This window comes from Topomyia yanbarensis, chromosome 3 (genome assembly GCF_030247195.1).
Source record: "Topomyia yanbarensis strain Yona2022 chromosome 3, ASM3024719v1, whole genome shotgun sequence".
In the NCBI taxonomy this organism is placed as follows: domain Eukaryota; kingdom Metazoa; phylum Arthropoda; class Insecta; order Diptera; family Culicidae; genus Topomyia; species Topomyia yanbarensis.
In genome coordinates this window covers 297,157,890-297,180,387 of record NC_080672.1, presented here as the reverse complement: position 1 = coordinate 297,180,387, position 22,498 = coordinate 297,157,890, and the positions used below count along the sequence as shown (strand labels likewise).

At 34.9% G+C, this 22,498-nt stretch overlaps 1 protein-coding gene across 5 annotated transcripts in view; it reads left to right on the top strand.

Annotated features, from left to right (window-relative positions):
- Positions 1 to 207: 207 nt before the first annotated feature.
- LOC131693443 (troponin C, isoallergen Bla g 6.0101-like) overlaps positions 208 to 22,498 on the top strand; it is an 81,291-nt gene continuing 59,000 nt past the window's right edge. For 2 of the 5 annotated variants that reach the window (XM_058981248.1, XM_058981252.1), the window contains exons 1-3: positions 209 to 1,033; positions 18,183 to 18,210; positions 19,265 to 19,531. In XM_058981248.1, coding sequence (XP_058837231.1) covers positions 1,010 to 1,033; positions 18,183 to 18,210; positions 19,265 to 19,531 — 319 coding nt within the window. In that variant the 5' untranslated portion in view covers positions 209 to 1,009. Of the gene's footprint in view, positions 1,034 to 18,182; positions 18,211 to 19,264; positions 19,532 to 22,498 lie in introns of all 5 variants that reach the window. The other 3 variants (XM_058981251.1, XM_058981250.1, XM_058981249.1) reach the window with 2 other exon arrangements.

The window sequence follows — 22,498 nt, the reverse complement described above, 5'->3', positions numbered from 1 at the left end:
ATTTGTGATTTCTTTCGAAATATTGGTGAAGCGGCTGGACAACAACAGGGTAGCATGGTGGGGGTGTGATGTGGTGATCGCAGTTTCCCGCGATTACTCTGCTCCAGCAGCAGCAAGCGGTGTGGGACATTCCGCTCTCCCATCTGCCGGCTTCCCAAGGGGCTCTTTGAAGTTGGGTATGTACGATCTGGGACAGTTGGCAGAAGAGCGCCAGAGTCGACATCGAGAAGAGAGCGTGTGTTTCGCGGTTTGGCCCGTACGCGGATCATCTCGCAGGATCGCGCCTGTTGCCGTTCTGCTGGCGATCGTCGTGAAATCAATTTCGCGGTACTTTTTAAGTCTACTGAAAAATATTCATAGTGTTTTCTTCCTTTTCTCGTCGGCGACCATGCTGGTGGCAAACTTTGCTACAAACGGATCGGGCGGTGTTCGGTTGGCTTAATTTCAGTGTTTGGATTGTTAGCCAGGAACCGGTGCATCGGCGGACATTACTTGTTTATTTTGCAGTGACACACGCTTAGTTCGTCTTAGTTTCCATTTTACTTCATGTGAAAAATCAGTGCGCTTTTTTCTTTAATTGGTTGCTCACCGAAGGAAGGACGGTTGCAGTTGCTCTAGTCAATAGTTGGCTAGTGGATCAGTACCAAGCAAGCCCAAAATAGACATTACAATTGATCACAAACGCGGCACGAGAGGTGCTGCGGCGAGAAACGGTGTGCGAAACCGTGTGTGGAAAATTGCCAAACAATTTTAGCAATCAATTGTAATCTAAGATTGAGCGGATCGAAACCGAGGAAAGTTCTTTTGGGTGACAAAAGGCACGATCGCATTGCGACAACAAGTTAATCGATTTCCCGCTGGCGTTAGTTCCGCAGCGCGTCTAAAGTGGAGGAAGCGATTGGATAAGTGAATCGGCCAGGAAAGGAAAAGTGATTGAAAGTTGTGATTTTGATTTGCTTGCCCGTTTCCTACGCCCATTGGAGAATCCACACCAAATTAGCTATTCATCATGGAGGCAAAAGCGATTGCTAAGGTTAGTTAGTGTATGGTTGGATATTTACAAACAATGCATTGAAATAGTTCGGTGGGAGTTGACCGTATTGAGTGCGTTTTATTTTGGTTTGATATTTCCCCAGTTATAGTTAAAAATCACATTGAATCTCGATTTGTTTGGTGTCATTTACCATGGATTTATATATCAAAAAGTGTTCTTGGTAAAAGATTGAAAGTTGAACCAAATTGTAAATCTCTGCGGTAATGTTTATGATGTGAAGATCAGAATTGAACAACTATTTTTCTTGTATTGTCGAATTGGATAGAAATCAACATAGATTTTTCAAAACGGCTTATAAATTTTCAAACGTTAAGCTTGCAATTGTAACTGCGTAGAGTGATTATGTGGATAAACGTATATTTGCAGTGAAATTTAACTCTGCCGTTGAATAATAAGCGAAATAAGTTTGTTTGCATTTTTTTTTTACCCTATTGAAGAATTAGCATTTAAATCAACTATTTTTATGATATTATGAAGCCTGTAATATTGGTGGTAACAGTTTCGCACTTTTCTATTTGATTCAATCTACCGATACTTAGAGAAAAATTCAAACTTAGGATTCGATTTGTTAAATTACAAATAAATAAACTGCTGTTCACATTTTTTCCAAAATTTGCTAATAAAAAACTCTGACACTTCTGTAAGAAACAGGGTGTTGTTTGTACTTTTAGTGAACAGTTATCCGATTCATGGCGAACATGAAAATTCTAGGCTAGTGCTTCGACGCTCCTGACGCTTCCTGGTTGGGGCTCGAATATACCACAACTGGCTTATGAAACCAGTTCCTTATCATCAGTATTACCACACCAGAGATATACACGCAACTTCTTTATTAAGCTTCAATAGATTTTAACCACAACACATTGCTTTACGATAAAATGTTACATAAGCGACAGTTAATTCAAACCCAGAAGAAAAGTTGCACTCTCACACGTTATATTTCACAAAACATTGACATTGAGGCTGATCGATCTGTGTTGTGGCTGTGTGTACAACGACTTTGGATAAAGATGCTAAACGTTGTCACTGATAACCTAAGTAACAGTTCAGGTTATATAGCTCTATAAGTACAATCAAAGATTTACGAGTGACTTCAATGATCGACATACACATGATTGCGGCGTAAAAGCCAGCTGTCAACATTCTCTGTGGAAGGAAATTCCGGACAAACCGTTAATGGCCAAACACAGTTCACAGGTGTTAATGAGAGAGAAAGCTTTTTACTTTTTTCACTACCAACATATGCGATTGGTGAGAAACAGTTTGTCTGGAATTTTCTTTCAAAGAGAATTTTTACAGTTAACGTTTACACTTATAGATTGGACCTAATGAAAAAACTTCAATTCCTCTACGACACGAACACACTTACCTTCTGTATCAATAGAAATACGCTATCGGTCTTACGACCCCTCGTTAGTGTGTGTATGTGTGACCGCAAAGGAAACTTGTTTATGTAAGCGTGCGTTACTTTTTCACAAGCAGTATTTAGCTTGGACTTTTACCGACATTTTTTCATAGTTTGAATAATGATTATTAGCAAATAATTCGAAACATTTTCTGCTTTAACAGCTTAATAAGGATTTTATATGAATTATTTGGGGACAAGCTGAGTATACTAACAAGAGATTTGTTCTTACACACGCCCAACAAAAATGTTTTATTGAATCTTCATCATAGAAAACCGAAATGGTATAAAGCATATTTCTCGGATCATATTTTTTTTACTCAATTATAGAAATATTAAATCACATGACTTAAATCGCACGACTTAAATCGTACGATTTAAATCGCACGATTTTGGTCGCACGTTTCACAATGCGATTTAAATATCTCCCGTGCAATTTTAAATCCTACGAATATACGATTCGATTCCACCGATATAAATCATACGATTTAAATCGCACGATTTAAATCGTACGATATAATTAGGAATCAGGAATCATAATATATTGGCTCAAATGGCACGTTCCCCGTATGTAGTCGGGGATTTGTGCCTTGCCCTGTGTTTTCATCATTTTCTGAGCGGAAGGAAAGAACAAGGAGGTGTGGGGAAGTAGAATTGGAAGGGTGGGAAAAATAACAGCACAAAAACAAAAATAAACAACAGGTAAGTTAAACTCACAAGTAGTTCAACTCGCCTGCGAGTAAGTCTAAATTGGATAAGAAACTTTAGTATGTCTCTGAGTTTCAGTCGTCCAAACATGTTTCGTCTATATAAGGACGGCCGAAAACTCGAAATCGCAATTGCGCTACCGCTGGACAGTTGCATATCAGATGATATGAGGTTCCGTAGTCGTATTCACAAAGATTACATGAAAAAGACTCAGCGCGCTGAATAGTTGCCATGTGATAATTCAGTTTGCAGTGGCCGGTTAAAGCCCTGGTCAGCATACCGCAGTGGAGCTTCGAAAAATGTAGGAGCTTTTTCGAAATCACTGGGCACTAGGCTGGCCCAAAATACCTTAAATCTCGAAATCAAAACCTTGCAACTGAATTTGATAGTTTGGGTGGCTAATAAGCTTCCCTGAAAATTTCAGCTCATTTGGTACACTGGATGTGGTTCCGCAAACGGCTCAAAGTTTGTATGGGAAAAATCGACCAAATGTATGGATAAACGCATCTTTTTCACATATTCAGATCTAGGTGGCGCTGTAATCGATCAATGTTTTTCGTGAGAAAAATGAAGAATCCTCTTGTAACAACAAATCGACTCGTGAAGACTGCAAGTCAATCCAACTAGAACTGACAAAGTTATAAGCGCGCAAAGTTGATGGTGTCATGGGTTGTAGTTGGGGTGGCTCTGTCGAAAGTGAAAAAAGCGGCTTAGGGGCCATGCATAAATGACGTAGCATTTTGGGGGGTAGGGAGGATATACCAAATTTGTGACGAAGTGTGACGAGGGGGAGGGTAGGGTTAAAAGTTGTGCGACGTAGCATTAAGTTTAAAATCCATTGTTTATAGAAAACAATTTAATGATCCTCCATTCCCAAGAGAAATAAATTTAAATTCAAACAAATTACTTTTGATGCGGTTTTTCATGAGCTAAATTTTACGATTCGCGGAATTACAAGTTTACAAAAATACGAAAAGATTTTGTGTGCGGATCCAACTTGCTACATTAGTTAGTTAGTTGCTAACTAGTAGACTTAATTTGGAAGCTGAATTAAATTTTCACTTCGGATTCAACCAAACTAAATTTAGCAATTTAGATGAACGTATGCTTCTTAGAGTCATTGGCAGCTGCAGAATTGTGAACTGAGAGAACTTCTCTTCATGCTCCCCTTGACATATAAAATTCAAAACAACACTATATTTGCAATCAAATGGACTTATTTTACTCGCAATTTGCTGTTACAATGAAAATATTGATCAAAGTCTTCAAACATTTTGAAAGGGCATGTATTTAAAATAATTGAAAAACATATTTAATCTTTTTTATCCAACGGCCGCTTTGCATGGGACGAGGGGGAGGGGGTAGGTAAATGCTACGTTATTTACGAGAGGGAGGTTTGAATTTTGTGACCAAATGCTACGAGGAGGGAGGGAGGGGTCAAAAATCGCCGAAAAAAGCTACGTCATTTGTGTACGGCCCCTTATGATGAACACACGATTTGCATGAGGTAACTACATGAATTTCAACTTTTAATAACACGAAATGCTGACCATTTGGAAGGGTAGTATCTTCGGCAAACTGGATCAGAATGGCTTTCCGATGAAGAACAGGCTAATGCAGTATTATCCCACTAGATGGCGCTAGGGAATATGCAAATGATCTATAGTTAACTTATACAGGGTGTTTGGTTCATGGTTAAGAACCTCTCGGGGGGGGGGGGGGGTGATAGACTGTCATATTTGGAGAAAAAAATTGTTCTACACATACCATCAAATCTCAACCGATACAGAGTTATTGAACTTTTTGTGTAAAAAACTTATTTATATTAAAATACCTCTAACTTTAAAATTATACATTGTATTTTAAATCTTTTTGTTTCATTCGAAAGGTGAATAAATTTCCTATTCAAGGGTGTTCTCATATCTTTTAGTTAATTGGCTTTAATTACCTTTCAGCTGTAAAGTAGTTAAAAGTTAGTGTTTTTGAGGAGGTTTTTGCTAATTTTCTCGAAATAATGAACTATGATTATTGCAATATCCATTATCCAAAAGTTGGGTTTTAGGATGATTCATATTTTTTTCTTGGACGACATATTCCTATCTCTTCTCATTTCTTTGTAATTTCATTACTATACTTTTCCTGTAACCGACTTGCAAGTGCTTAAAAGGCTCTAATCTGAAAAATATGCTTTATATCGTTATTTACAAGACTTTGTTGGAAAGCTGAGAAAATGTCCGATCAGTGTATGTACAAATATATTTTAGTTAAGTGTACTAAATGATTTTTTACTAACGAAATAACTCAAAATTTGTGTTTTTTGGAGAGTTTTTTAATTATTCTAATTATTAATCAACAAAATTTATCGTTACTATTGTTCATTTGATGCCCCTTAATGTTCTCTATAACTTTTTATTTGACACTTTGTCTATATCTCTTTTCATTTTGCTGCTATTTAATAGTTAACACAGCATGACCTCACCACAAATGTAGTGGGTTCGAAATCGTTATTTTTGCATATGAAACGATATGATAAAAACGTCGTGCGTCGAAACCAAAAGAGATAATTGAATGGAGTCAAAGAAAGAACTGTAGAACTTGCTGAGATGCATTATTTCCATGATAATAATGGTGATGTTTATTATTTACTATTTTAAGAAAATTAACGAAAATGCTAATAATAGCACTGACTTTAAACTAATTTACTACTAAAGGAATACTAAATACACTTAACTGAAAGGTATTAATACATTTTTCACTGTAAAATTTTCCTGGCTTTCGAATAAAAAGAAAAAAAAGTACAATAAGTGCCATACTTTTTCAATTAGAGCTATTAGTGAAAATGAGATAAAAATATCCAAGTTGAATAACCCAAACTCATGAAAATAAGAAAAGGTAAGTGTATCATGTCAAAGAACGAATTATGCAGCTCTTCAAGACTAACAATCTGGATTATTAAAATGATGAGGTTAACTATTAGGATTTTCAAGAAATGAACGAAAAATCGATCAAAATTGTTTAATTTTCACTAAATTACTTTGAAAAGGCTACTTAAACTCATTATCTGAAACATGTGAGGCCATCACTCAATGCGAAATTTTCTCACCTTCCCACTGGACTTAAAATATTTAAAATACAAAGTATACTTTTTGAGTTAGAGGTATTTTAAGACAAATAAGTTCTTTAAACATAAAGTTCAATAACTCTGTAACGGTTGAGATTTGATGGTATGTGTAGAACAATTTTTTCTCCAAATATGACTGTCTATCACCCCCCCGAGAGGTTCTTAACCATGAACCAAACACCCTGTATATTGGGTCATATCTCATGATCGGTAACACTTAGCGGGGTGGACGCTTCGACAAAGTAAATCATGAGATCCACGGCTTTCCGACCGAGCACATTTTAATTAAGAATTCTTCCATTGGGTGGCGCTAGAGTGCCTGAGAATTTCCTATACATTTAATATTGGGTCATATCTCGTTAGTAGAAACACTTGTTTCCATTCACGAGATATGATATATATATATATATATATATATATATATATATATATATATATATATATATATATATATATATATATATATATATATATATATATATATATATATATATATATATATATATATATATATATATATATATACAGGGTGTTTGGTTCATGAGTAAGAATCTCTTTAGGGGTGATTTACTGTCATATTTGGAGCAAAAAATCGTTCCACACATACCATCATATCTCAACCGTTACTAAGTTATTGAACTTTTTGTGTAAAAAACTTAGTTGTCTTAAAATAGCTCTAACTCAAAAAATATACTTTATATTTCAAATATTTTAGATCCATTGGATAGGTGAGAAAATTTTCCACTGAAAAGTGTCCTCAAATGTGTCGGCTAATTAGGTTAAGTAATCTTTTCACAGTAATTTATTTAAAATTTAACAATTTTGATCGATTTTTCGTTCACTTCGCGAAAATCTTAATAATTAACATCACTATTTTAATAATTCAAATTGTTAGTCTTGAAAAGTTGTATAATTTGTTCTTTGACATGATACACTTATCTTGTCTTGTTTTCATGTGTTTGGGTTATTGATTTTGGATATTTTTATCTCATGTTCACTAATACTAGCTTTTATTGAAAAAGTATGGCACTTATTGTCCTTTTCTTATTTTTATTCGAAAGCCAGGAAAATTTTGCAGAGAAAAATGTATTAATACCTTTCAGTTAAGTGAATTTAGTATTCTTTCAGAAGTTAATTAGTTTAAAGTTAGTGTTATTATTGGCATTTTCGTTATTTTCTTTAAATAGTAAATAATAAACTTCACCATCATTATCATGGAATTAATGCATCTCAGGAAGTTCTACAATTCTTCCTTTGACTCCATTCAATTATCTCTTTTAGTTTCGAAGCAAAATCAATTTTATCTTCTCGTTTCATATGCAAAAACAACGATTTCGAACCCACTGCATTTGTGATAAGGCCATGCTGTGTTAACTATTAAATTGCAGCGAAATGAAAAGCAATAGGGATTAAGTGTCAAATAACAAGTTATAGAGAATATTAAGGGGCACCAAATGAACAATAGTGACGATAATTACAAAAATCACCAAAATACGCAAATTTTGAGTTATTTTACTAGTAAAAAGTCATGTAGTACACTTAACTAAAAGATATCTATACATACATCGAATGGAAATTTTCTCAGCTTTCCAATGAAACCCTGATAATAGCGATATAAAGCATATTTTTTAAATTAGAATCTTTTAAGAACTTTCAAGTCAATTACAGGAAAGAGTTAGAAGTCAAATTACAAGGAAACGAGAAGAGATAGGAATATTATGTTGAAGAACAAATTATGAATCATCCTCAAACCCAACTTTTGGATAATAGATATTGCTATAGTCATAATTCATTATTTTGAGAAAATTAAAAAAACCTCATCCAAAACACTAACTTTTAACTACTTTACAACTAAAAGGCAATTTAAACTAATTACCTGAAAGGCATGAGAACATTATTCAATAGAAAATTTTCTCACCTTTCCAATGGCACTAAAAGATTTAGAATACGAGGTATACTTTTTGAGTTAGAGGTGTTTTAAGATAAACAAGTTCTTTACACAAAAAGTTCAATAACTCTGTAACGGTTGAGATTTGATGGTATGTGTAGAACGATTATTTGCTCCAAATATGACAGTAAATCACCCCGCGAGAGATTCTTACTCATGAACCAAACACCCTGTATATATATATATATATATATATATATATATATATATATATATATATATATATATATATATATATATATATATATATATATATATATATATATATATATATATATATATATATATATATATATATATATACATATATATATATATATATATATATATATATATATATATATATATATATATATATATATATATATATATATATATATATATATATATATATATATATATATATATATATATATATTATATTTGCGAGCCATTGTTTTGAAAAAATATACAAAATAAGCAATAAAACAATAAAAATCAGCAAAAATGAGAACGATTTTTTTTCTACTTCAAAATTAAATTAAATTAAATTAATTGAATAAATTATTAAAAACGATTTTATAATACTATTTGTTATGTACGTAGTAAAACAACCAGTATTCAAACTGGCATTGTCACCAGTCACATTTGCAGTGACAGCACGAAACCTGACGAAATGCTAACGGCAACCGTACATTGGGGTACAAATGTACCCCATGCCAATTTTGACACCTGCTTCCACGAAGGCTATAAGCAAACTGGCCATACCACCTTTTCCTGCTCTTACAAGGATTTTTAAATTGAATTATGGTTAGGGTATCAGGTCTGTAAATGCCGAATTCTCGTTTTCACATGGCTGCAAAGAAGGCTTTTGAAGACGTGCAACGTTCAACGTTGAATTAGGTGAAGCATTGTTTGCGAGTGTTATGTCTGTTGATCTGTGATTTCCATAAGCACCACGATGTCGGATCCAAGAGTATGCATTGATCAAGGATTTGTCACAAGCAGGCATTGTGATCTTGAAAAGATATTTTTATTTTAGCATATTTTTATTAAGTAATTTAGAGGAATGAAAAAAAAACTTGTTTAGATTTGGAAATATTTAAATGACATGGTAGTTAAAGGAGCAAAAGTGGTTTAACCTTCTGGTAGTAGCGCTAGTGCACTGAGTGCGAGCTGCTCTGAAAATCTAGCGAAATCGTCTTGGAGCAACTGCGGCTGCTCGTTCAGTGAGCCATTTGCGCGACTTCCGAAGAGTTAATTGAAATAGAAGATACTCGCATTGCAAAAAGTCCACCTGGCTTTTTTCTCCCATCGCGATGCATCGGTTCATTATACACTTTTTGATCTTTTGATGTTGAATTCAATTTACGGATGTCTTCGGTTAAGTTCACTAACAATTTTCTATCGTCCGACTTATAAGATGATGAAGCATTTTCAGACATTAACTGTGATACAGAAAGCAACTTCAAGTTATCTTTGAATTGAAGAGCGATTGAACGTTATTCAAAGCAGTGTTCTTGTAATAAATTTACACTAAAATTTCAAGTAACAATTAATTTAATTTTTCAACAAACAATAATATAGTAAATTAGCATTAAATGTTACGGTTTCTGCAAAAATGCGTGGAACAAAATGATTTGTTAAATAACATTAAAAAAAATAAAAATCAATACATTATCAATCCCCTTGGTGATTGTAAAAGTATTGTTTTGGTATTGTAGTATAACATTGGACTTCACTGCAAATGGTTCTTTTTGTTCTGTCACAGTGATATGGCTTTTTTACTGTTCTATTCGAGTGTCAAGTTCATCCGAGAAAAATCCGCTTAAAATAACATGAATCCTGCGTTGGCTCGAATTCTTTGAATAAATTTAAACACTTTATTCATTGATTAAATAGTTATTGAATGTTTTTCAATAATGTTTGAAATAGTTTTCTCTGGCATATTCCGTTTTCCTGAATAAAGTTGCTTAATTTTTCATTTAGTATGAATTTATTTTGTAATTTGATCAAAGTCACTCAAAGTTACAGCAACTATTCCGGTTGCCAGAAAAAAAATAAATAGTCTGTATTTTACGTAGTGTTGTGCATTCCTCTGTACGGGACTCTATATTGTATAGCGTTCATACTCGTCTGGATGTTAAATTTCGTTGGTAGATTTTAAGGTTTTTACCGAACAAAAGCTTTTCAAATCACCACATTTTTCAGTACCTATTATTATCGGCCTGTCCTATCATCAACTAGGTGTATTGAAGACGAGTTTGAGAAATTCAATATTTTTAATCGCTTTTATAAAAAAATGTGCGCTGTTGGGGTAAAACTGACACCCTGTGGTTTGGGTAAAACCGACAAGCTGTTAAAATGGTTGTGTATACTTGCGATTCATTTCAAAATACTGGGGATCTTTGTGACACTTCAATTAGCCTATTAGAACACTATAGTATTAGCAGAAATACACAGAAATACTTTTATTGTGTTTATTTCTTGTAAGTCTCTTTAAAAATCAAAAATTGGAATTTATGCTTATCTGATTCTATCGATGCTTTTGTTATTTCTGCAAAAAGCTCATCAAACCGAATTTCTAGTGTTCCATTGGTTTGTCATAGACGAACTTCATCACAATGAGACAATGATCTTATGTATACCCCAATAGATCGTTGATGATCAGAGTCCGAAAAATCAAATCTGAAAAAGATAGTTTTACTAAGAAGTGTGTGTGTCACTTATAAGTGAATGAATCCAATTAGCAGAACGTAGAACGCTTGCAAATCTTCTTTTACGAAATAAAATGACACTGGTGGTTGCAATGATGTGCGCAAGGATTATTTGGAAATACTCATATCAATAAATAATCCTATAGCATAAAATACTCTTATTTATAGTACTACGCTTTCGAACTTTCTTCCCCTCACTACACGATGAAGCAATAAAAAGCATATATTTGCATCATACATACTCACACTTTATTAATCACGCATATATCTCATTTTTAATAAAGATAAAGATTTTAATAAAGTGGAGAGAAAATAAATTAAAGGGGGTGTCGATCTTATCCCTATGGGGTGTCGATTTTACCCGCAGTGCTTTCCAAGTTTTACAACCAATAATTTTTAATGAAATTAATTTTTTGAAGAGCTGAAATCTTGTTAAGAATTTTCTGAAGAAGAATTCTGCATAAAAACTATAATTTTATTGGTTTTGTGGCAACTTAGAAAAATTGTTAAGCTTAAGGTGTCGGTTTTAACCATAATTCCCCTACAGACTCTAGACATGACTAGATGATTTTTCATAAAAAAAACAACTTAATCCACTTAGCATTGAGATGAGACATTTCTTACACATATCACTGTTGGATCATTTAGGGATCATCCATAAATGACGTAGCATTATATGGGGGAGGGGGGTGTTTTGTATTTTGTGATGATGTGCGACGACAGGGGGGTAGGGGGTCATGTCATGCTACGTAGCTTTTTTAAAGAGGAAAAACTAACATCGTTTTTTTAATTTCGCGGGGACAAGGGGGGGGGAGAGTTACCGTCAAGCTACGTAATTCCCAGGGGGTATTTAGAGGTTTGTGACGAAATGCTACGATGGGGGAGGGGGGTGTTGAAAATCACTTAAAAATGCTACATCATTTATGGATGGACCCTTATTAGTTTCCAGAACTCACAACAGCTTCTAATCCTGCACGAATAAAACCTCGAATAAAGCCTAGAAGCGGCTAGGCCCATCATATGTTGACTATACGGAAAAAAATTGTTCCCAAAATCGTGAATAAAGCGCCATGAATTCTGGTACAATCACGTTTTTACGTTACGAAAACAGGACCATGACCAAAAATCATGGCTTTTATAATTATGTTCAATTTCCCTTCAGTAACGCCCGTATAACGCTTACATTTGTGGAAATATTTGATTTTCTTTTGTGAACTTATCAACATTATTCATAAAACCAAAGGTTGACTCATAATTTTTTCATAGTTATAGGAACAATAGTTCACAACATCAAAATATTCCGGTTATTTTTCGTGAACTATTTCACGAAATTCGGAATTTCATTCATGAGCCCATTCAATTCTCGTGAACTAATTCATAATCCCTAATATATTAGTCCCAATCCAATATCCGTGCTCGTGAAATGGTTCACAAAATCATCAAATATTATTCATGCATTCGTGAACTGGTTCATGATTCCTAGTACATGATTTAAGAACTATCTAGTATCTATTTGCGTGCTTCTAAATATCACAGAAGATATCCCCAATCATTTACAATTTCATGCAACATGGTAATGAAATTTTTACGTGAACTCTATCACAAAAGTTGGAGTTTTAATCGTGCAATCATTTTTTTTTCCATAATGAAATACCCAGTTGCTAGCGACCAGTAATCAGGGCAGGAAAATTTCGAAAAATGAATTGATTGCTGTTCGAAGCTTCACGAAGCACCTTCTCAAGCATACCACATGCAATCGATGAGTTTGACACAATCGCTGCGAACATTTAGGGGTAAAACTTATCTCTGCTCGGACGAAGCGAGCTTCCATTCTAGTTCGCTCTTTACAATGTTCGAAAAAGTTCACATTAACCTTAGAAGCACACATCGTCGAACACGAGGTAAGCTCTTGGCTCGTGGTTTTTGCGTTTTTGGAACATTTCCACAGAGTTTCGAAGCGATATTCGGTGAACACATATAAAGCGAATGCCTCGTTTATTTGAGAATCGCGAACATCGAAGTTTTATATCGCTTCAAGCATCAGCATCATGAGGCCACCTCGAACATGTTCGCTACGTGACTATCTGTCTTAAAATCATAAACTGTAAATCTTATTTTGAGTATAAATAAAATGGATTATTTTAAGATTATAATTTAGGATTTAGGGATTAGGTGCGTCGCATACCTTACCAATTTATGAGCCACGAGTTTGAATGAGCGTAGTGGTAGTGAAATTCAAATTCTTTTTTTCGGAATACTTGTTACTAGCTACTTTGATTGCAAACTCGTCTTTTCTTCTTCAATCGGAATATATTTTCCCTGCCAAGGAGTTTAGGTGAAGATGTATAAAGTATGTTTAAGGGGGTAAGGGTTTCAGCGTGAAAAAATATTTTTTGGTGAAATTACTCTTTTGGATGAAATGATACATTATAATGTACAAAAGTTTTGATCAATTCGCTTCGCCCAAATTTCTAAAAAAATCGCAAATAGTGTTTTTTAACGCTAAAACCATCACCCCTCTCTTAATAATCTCCCTATCTAAAACAAATTTTTCCTAAAAAGAACAATTTTCGGATGGAATCTCACTGCTGACGTCTGAGTTCAGTTAGACGGCGAACTTCAGTTATTTGCATCCACTGAGGGGTAGTTAGGCGTAGTCCGTTGGCCTTTGTTTCTAACGTTCTTGCGCAACATTCCTAAATCGGCTAGTCATATTCACTCAATAATATGCGATGATTTGTGTGTTAAACGTTATTTTTAATTTTACCAAATGAATTTATTAACAAATACCTACATACTTGAATCCATTATTATTGTCATTAATTGAATTATAATTTCTTGGCATCTGTACCAAACCAAGAGGAAAGCTTCCAAATGATTTTTATAATATTGTTTTATAAGTTTATTGGTTGATTACCTAATGACAAGAGACAAAATATTTATTTTCAAACATTGTCGACAGAATCTGTTCACTTAATAAATGAAGTGTCAAACTTATTACATGTTCCACTTTTATGAAATTTATTTCCTGACTCCTGTACATGTGTTTTGTGATAAATAATGAGAAGGATATTCCAACTTGTTTGTATTGTATTTGTTAACTAATTACTGATGGAGAAACGCAAAGAACTTACAAACAATGTTCTAGTGATTTTTTTTGTTGGAAATCCAAAAACAATTCTGAAAAGGACAAAATTTGGTTTATCTTCTCCATGATGTAATCTTCCCTTATTTGACTTTTACTAATAAAAAATAAAAGAAAGAAATCTTTAGGGCCCCCCGTATTTTTTTTTTTGAATCAGTTATAGCCGAAATGCTTTATGTAAGGGAAATCTCGGAAAATGAGAAGCGAAATAAATAACTCCAAGTAGAATGAAAGTCGTTCTAAACTCGAACTTTTTCGAATACTGTCTTTCCATTATTATTCGCTTTTTGTCGCATTCCATATTTTGATATATTATTTTGAAGACCCATATTTAAGATCAATACAATAGTAATTCTTCAAAAGGGCTAATGAGACTTTTGTAAACAAACTTATTTCGCTCATTTTCCGCTACAGAGTTGAATTTTATGAAAAATACACATGAATCAACATCTTTGCCCTTGGTAGAATCGTTTTCAAATGTTTTCTGTGTTGAAATGATAACAAATTAAGAGAAATCAGCAAAACAAAAGTTTGTTCACAAATCTTATTAGCCCTGTTCAAATGTTGATATGGAATAATAAAATCAATCAAGATCAATTTCGATTTTTTTTTTTAATTTTGCGGTGGTGTAATCTCTTAAGTGGTTGATTTAACGGCTTCTTTCAAAATTTATCGAACCTACTCCCATTCGTTCATTCGTTAGAGTAGTTTATGTTAAAGAGAGTGTACTAAATTAATAGGAACACTTAAATTTAGGAAGTTATGACCCTCGCTCCACAATGCAGTTTGCGACAGAATTGCTCAACTGAAAATTATTAAATGAAATGAATGAAAACAAACATTAGACTATAGCATTTTTTACGCATGCACTTCAGAGGTCCAAGGGTTACAATTTCTGTTCTAGTTCTCGGATCGCCAACACATTTTTTTCGATTTTTTGGCCCAGTTCTCAAGGGAAATCCAGTTTTTAACTTTTTGCATACATATTGCATTGAATGAAGAACTTAGATAATGTATTCATAAAGTATTAGTAATAATTCGATTGTCCGTTCATTTCAAAAGGCTATTTTCTATAACTTTACAACTGATTTAATTTCACTTTCAAAATTTCTCGAAATATCATGTTCTAAAAGTTCTCAACCGATATAATATTCGAAAACAGTTATAAAAATGTCTCATCACACTGGTAGATGGATTCAAAGCGTTTTTTTAAATACGTGCACGAAAAAACATGCGCCCTTCTAAAACATACTTCTGAATCAAAATGGTTTTACTGTTAGTCGAAAACAAGATTCGAGTTTATTGACATTCCCTATTTATTTCTAGGATTCATCATACACATCATGACGTTATTTATTTAACTGATAATCGATTTTTTCCTTTGAATGGATATCGATATCTTTATCCTCAAGAAACTGACATAACTGGATCCTCAAGAAACTGACATAGGAACATGACTAAGATAAGCGAGCCACTCAATACGTTGTGTACATTGTGTTTAACTTCATTTTCTAGCCCTAATTTATTTCATTTGAAAATTTATCCCCGTCCTGTCACGAAATCTTGATTTTATCCCTACTGGTAATATATCAGTAGGGTATCTTAAATAAACTTGTTACGTCACTTTTCAGTTAACCCCAGCATCCATAAGCTACACATTGTCACAATTATTTTTCACCTATTCCACCCTTAATACAAGGCCTCTGTCTAGAATATACTTTTTTTGCATAACTAGTAGGTAGGTATTTGAATAAAGAAAACTAATATCGTCCGGCGAACATGTTAGCGATGGCCCTCGCGATGCTAAATTGATATAATCCTTCGGTGTTCGCGATTCTGAAATACTTCGAGATAATCTTTTTTCTGTGTTCGCGAACATCGCTTCGAAGCTCCGTGTAACTGTTTCAAAAATATCGATCACACGAACCAAGAGCTTAGCTCGTGTTCGTCGAAAACTACGCAAAAGCTTTTACTTTTACATCGCCGAAGAGCATGCTAAAGTATCGCCCAAATGTCCGCAATTACGATGGTAAGCGATTGTGATGCGAAGCTTGTGAATACGAACCAGTAACGCAAAGCTTCGCGCTTTGAAAGTATTCGAACATAGGTTCGGTTCGAATATTTCCTGCCCTGCCAGTAATAGGTACGAGCAGTAGATATAAAAAAAATTATTAGAACCTCGAACATCGTTATTCATTTGATAAGGTCCATTGTGATGTCCGGACAGAAAACGAAAACTGCACTGGGAACCTCAAATAGTGTGCGTGATTTAGTTCACTAAACCATATCGCGAATAAGTCTTATTTTAATGATCCAGTTCATATTGTCACATTATTTCAAGTGAAAAAAACATTAGTAACAAAAAATTATAGATCACGATAAGGCGAAGAGAATTTACGAATTCCATGATAAAACCGCTGTTATCATGAACATTAGTTACATTACTCTTTGAAAGTAAGCTCTAAAATAAAATATTGTTATAACATGAACAGAAATTACGAAAATCGTGACTAAGATCCTGAAATCATGAACACAAATCACACAACTAGTGACAAAAATATATAAAATCGTGACCAAGATCCTGAAATCATGAACATGAATTGCTCTATTCATGACTAAAATATCACGATAAGATGAACAGAAGTTACAAAAATCCTAAAATCATGAGCACAAATTACACAACTTGTGACAAAAATATTCAAAATCGTGACAAAGATCATGAACATGAATCACTCTACTTATTACTAAAATATCACGATAACGTGAATGAAAATTACGAACATCGCGACTAAGATCTTGAAATCATGAACTTTATTCCCGTTAACGTCATGAGAATTCTCAAGAATCGCAAATAAGCTCTTGAAATCATGAACAACGTTTGACTGCCGACTGTGTATTCCCAAATAATGAGCAAAAATCACAACAAAAACTAAACAACAACAGTAACCCAACCAAACATATTCGGGGCGAACTGGTTTTTAGAAAACACAAATAGTTTCATGAATACGAGGTTTATTATTCATAATTTCAGGAACTTTGTCACGGTTTTCGTAAATCGTCCAGTTCATGAAATCGTGACCTTTTGTTCATGAATTTATGAACGGTTTTTTTTCCGTGTACTGTGAAAGTCTGTATAGCTTCATAGCGGATGATAGCAGTGACACCCCCTGTGAAATTCTCATCAGCTTAATCAAAACTTTTATTACACATTACACAGGACTAAGGATTTGCTCATTAACACAAATAATGTTTTTGTGGCTAGTGTTAATTCGGTGCTAGCTTAGTCATGTCACTAAGTTAGTGACGGGTTCTGATAAGACGTAATTGAAACGCCAATTCCATAGCTAATTTCCATTCCAATCATTTTAAAGTAAAGAATCCTCTTTCGAAGTAGTGTGATCTATTACCCGTATGATTCAACGCTACCATTCCTGTTGAATGAAACTCGGAGCATTGATTCGATAGTCAACTTTTTCACATCGGGTTCGCCAAAAATGCGCCATCGAAGTTAAAAATCCTAAGAAGAGAACATGCTTAGCAAAACCACCTTAATTATATTATGTATTCTGCATCTTTTTAATTGTTTTTTTTTGTTGGAGACGAACCACTGCGACCATTATTTAGATATATTGTATGGTAAATTGTTTGAATAAATCTTGACTGAAACATCGTAATCGGGACTAGATGAAAATCAATCTGCAAGAACGACTTAAATATTAAGTGAAATCTAGATCAACATGGAAGATAGACATCGCTGAAAAACGTTATTTTGTTTCGATTTAAGAACGATAAAGATCATTGACAGTTTGATGAAAACATTCAACAAGAATTGAACTTTGAAATGACAATAAATTTCAAACTTAGAACTTTTCTCGAAATATCCAATCATTTATCCATTCACACTTCAACCTTGCATCATCTCACCTAAATGGCTCCGCGCAGATTTTCGAACCACCGACGACTTGTTCGGTGGTTCGAAAATCTGTCATGTTCCATTCTTAACGACCTCCTAAATCTCGTTTTAATTGCTGTTTCCGCTGTGATAAACAATTTCTCTAACCATTGTTATTTTTTTCCCCTCTTTCTCCTTCTACACCTCCCACAGGCAGAACTGAGCAAAGACCAGCTGAAAGGTATATTTACGAACGTCAAGTATTCATCCAAAAAGTACCAGATTTCCACCCTCCGGCTCTTCGTCAACCGTTTTGCCATTGCCAGCCAGAACCCTCGCGGAGGAATAACAATACCAGCAACGGGTGAACCAGCATGTGTGTGACAAAAAATATTAATTGGAAAGGCAAAAAATATGCGACTCGTGGATTCGCACTTGGCACATGCCGACCGGAGCGACTAAAATTCTTCGGAAAAGCGAGAAAAATCCCAGTGTAAATGTAGGATAAAAATAAAACACACTGCTGAAAAATAAGATGGAATAAAATTCCCGACAAGAAGTGAGCCGCTTATGATAAAGTGCCGTGATCTGGTGCTGCGATGAGAATATCTAGCGGGGCAGGGGGCGGCTTTTGGGGTGTGTTGTGATCTGATGGAAAACAAGAAGAAGGAAAAATCTCCACGATCTGGGAGGAGGTGATATGTGATGTGAAAAACGAATAGTATTTTCAATGTTGGCCGCAGCTGTGAATTTCAGTTATAAGTAATAGTTGAACGTGTTCCTTTGTGTGTGTGTGTGTGTTTGACCTTAGAAGGTTCATCGGCGTAGGGTTCTGGCTGGTTGGTTGGCTGGAGGTGGATAAGACCGAAATAGAGTGATTCATCAAGACTATTTATCAAGCTCTGACTAGTGCGACGGTGCTGGATATGTTGTAGGAATTGAGTGTTGTTTAATTTTCCTCACAAATTTGAAAACGAAATTCTTTGGGCGGCCTTTTCTCTGTGTGTATCAATTTACGCGTGTGGTTTATGGGGATGTTAAATGGAGTGGGAGACATTTGTTGTTGACAGTTCATAATATTAGCGAACGCCTCTCGTACATGTTGACCTTGGATGATATTGTTAACTAAACTCGCTTTCTAGTAAATTATTTAATTTTTGTCTGTTTCGCAACACCGTTCAAGAAAATTTAACAACACTCAAATTCGTTTCATAACACATTCGAATCTCGTTTTTCTCAATCTTTTCACTTTCCGTCCGTGTTATTCGGAATTACAATCCACGTCGTGTGTGCAGTACTGAAAGACGCCTTCGATGCATTCGACAAGGACAAGACGGGCAGCATTCCAACGGATGTGGTCGGCACCATTCTGGAGCTGCTCGGGCACCAACTGAACGAGGAAGAGCTGGAGGATGTGATCGATGAGTACGATGAGGACGAGTCCGGCCAGCTGGAGTTCAACGAATTCGTGCAGCTGGCATCGAACTATGTGGAACCGGAGGAAGACTACGATGCACTGCGGAAAGAGCTTCGAGAGGTCTTCATGATGTATGACAAAGAAGGTTAGTGATGGAATGCTTCGTGTGTGGCAATAATTGAAATAATTTAATTTTTATAGCAGTTTCATAGTTACCTCATCGTTGAAACTGTTTCATTTTTATTGTTGCTATAAAAATGAACGATATTACTTTATCGAACTCTGGATAAAGTATATTTGCGTTTATGCAGAAATTGTAGCTAGTTAGAAATATGTAATGCTGCATTTTATTGGATGCGGTATTCAATGTTTGTACATAATTTGTAAATAATATTCGTTAAAATGAATGAATCCTACGATATTATTCGAAAATCGCTTCGACCAATGCAGCTCGGTTAAGATTTTTGAATCTTAACATAATTCTGAAAGCCCTATTTGGAGTTCATATTTTATGCTCCAATAAAGCACCAGCCAGAAGCTGGATCTGGGACGATTTCATTTTCTGCCGCTGGTGACAAATTTTGCGGTATGGCGTCTAGTTCTTCTGCGAAACTAGGGTCAAATTTTGACATTTGTTTTTAATGGGGGTCTCCGTAGATAGTGCCTTAAACTCGCCTTAAGCTTCTTTCGCTGAGATGCTATATGCGATTTGTTTCTTCGTATTTCCTCTATATGTAATTCCATGAGGTCCATTTGGGACTCCAGATTCAAAAGAGCTTTTTCGAAGCGTTGTTCAACATTTTGCGCGAATTGCGGATTCGCCTAGTTAAATAGCAAAATTGCATATCGTAATATCTGAGTCTTTTATGCTAGCAAGCAGAGGAGACTGGGCTAGTTGGCGGTGTTTTCAGTTATCATTTTTTATCTGTTTGCTTTAGGTAGATCGTGCAAAATAGAACACGTTACATGAAAGAGCTGACTGTCGGCAACATCTTTTAAATTTTATCGATGTGTTCATTGCACTGTCTTTGTTTTTATACTGAGGATGTTATCGGCTGAATTAATCGAAATAAAACGACAGAAATGAAGTATAGGCGGTGGTCAGCTATTTTCGTCCGCGTCTCTTATCACCTATTTTATAAGGTGGTTCATCAACAGTGCCATCTTTGAAAATGAGCCACCTTGGTTATGCAACTAATATTTCCGACCTTATTTTATTGCAAGTAATTAGGTAGTTTTTATTTTATTATATTCAGAATTGCACATATTCTGCCGTATGTAATTTTAAATGTTCTTTGATTTGATGGCATTGTAAGGGAACTCGTATCCGCCGGTTGATGCCAATCGAGCTGACATTTCTTCGGACTGATCAAACTAATTTCATTGTTTGTTCAGTGTTTATTTGTCCAACCAGGAAACAAATCCACTGGGCATTGTGCGTGAGGAATACACATGATCTTGCCTGAGTGAAATGATGACTGTTGAATCATATATGAGGGTTGGGAATTGACAGTCAATCAGAAGCCAGTTACGCATTTGCAGCAGTCATATCAGCACGAAGAACATATGCTTCATTGTCATATTCATTACTTTTAGTCCATTAAATTAATTGTTCTCATTATATTGAATAGTTTCATTTGCTTTGAAACAGTACATGCACTATATTATTGATTGTCATGATAACCATATTTCTAAATGAGCATAAAAATATTCTAGCTTGATTATTGACCTTTTACTGACAGGTTAGTTTCTTTTCGTTTTTATTGTTTCCAATCTTGCTCTAATATTTATTGTAAAAATTAGCGTCTACAATTATATATTCGACATAGAAAGCTGGTCGTTTCAGGTATTTCGGTAGTGCTTATTTTATACCGTCTTTAAGCACTAGCGGCCGTTAGTGCAGTGAGCTGTTTACGCGATCTCCGGAGGAGAAACAACGCGCGCGAATAACACTCGGTACCTTTTTTAATTATTCGTGGAGAAATAAATTGTCATTTTATTTGCTATATAAATACCAAATTTTATATACGATAAATAGTGCTTGTATTGTGAAATCTTCAATTACATAGGTATTACCGCATCTATTTCGACAGATCTCTTGAGACGCTGAAGGTTATCGCTTTTCATAATATTGAATTCTTTTTGGAATATCGTGTTTCGCCGGAATATTGAAATAAGGAATAATAACATTGTTCACATACCGTCTGATTCTATTAAACAAAAGCAACATTTCCGACTGTCGGCAGTCCGGAGTTTAAGTTGCTTTTTTACAAACCGGGCGTTTCCAAATTAATTCAACAAATGATAACTCTAAAAAATGTTCGGCAGCCGGCTGCCCAGAGCAATAAACACATGATAACACTTCTGAGAGTTGCATAGATCGTATCACTTATCAAGGTGAACCCAGGTTTATGTAACTCTTTACCCCATTCTACCAACAAAAACTCCTTCCCTTGGCAAACGTGGAGATGCAGAGGTATACACGGTCTCCTTAACAACGTTTGCTACACTAATATTCCTTTCCTTTCCCGATGACTATAAGGACGTGACCGGCGCCGTTATTGACATTTGAACGTATAGAACTCTCGAAACGTGCACATTGATGATGGATAGCTGCTCCCAGGCCCCATTCGTTGATTCTCTGTGCAATTTCGCTTGTTCTGGTCAATCACTGAGTAGCACCTACGAATTTGCGTTACTGTTGTCTGTTTGTCTATGGTTTTTTGTACTCACTGAAATGGTTCGTGTTTAGCGTGTTCGTGTTTTAGCATGTTTGACATCATTCCTATATAGCATGAGCTGCACTGTTTGCATGAAATACTCCCTAGTAACAATTGAGGTTTTATGGTAGTCTTACAGCCACTCATAAAACTTAGATTGCACTTCTATCGTGCTATAAAACTTCAATTGTTATTTGGGCTGTAAATGACGTTACTGTGGTGTTCGGCTGAGAAGGGATCTTTAATTTGTGTGTAGAATTTCCCGATTGTTTTGATGTTTCTGTGTACAAGTTGCTTGTGATTGTAGTCGTTTTTCAGCTGTTTGCCAATTTGGTTTGATAAATATGGGCATTGTCAACACTATCTTCCTTGTCTGGGTGCCCGGAAATAAA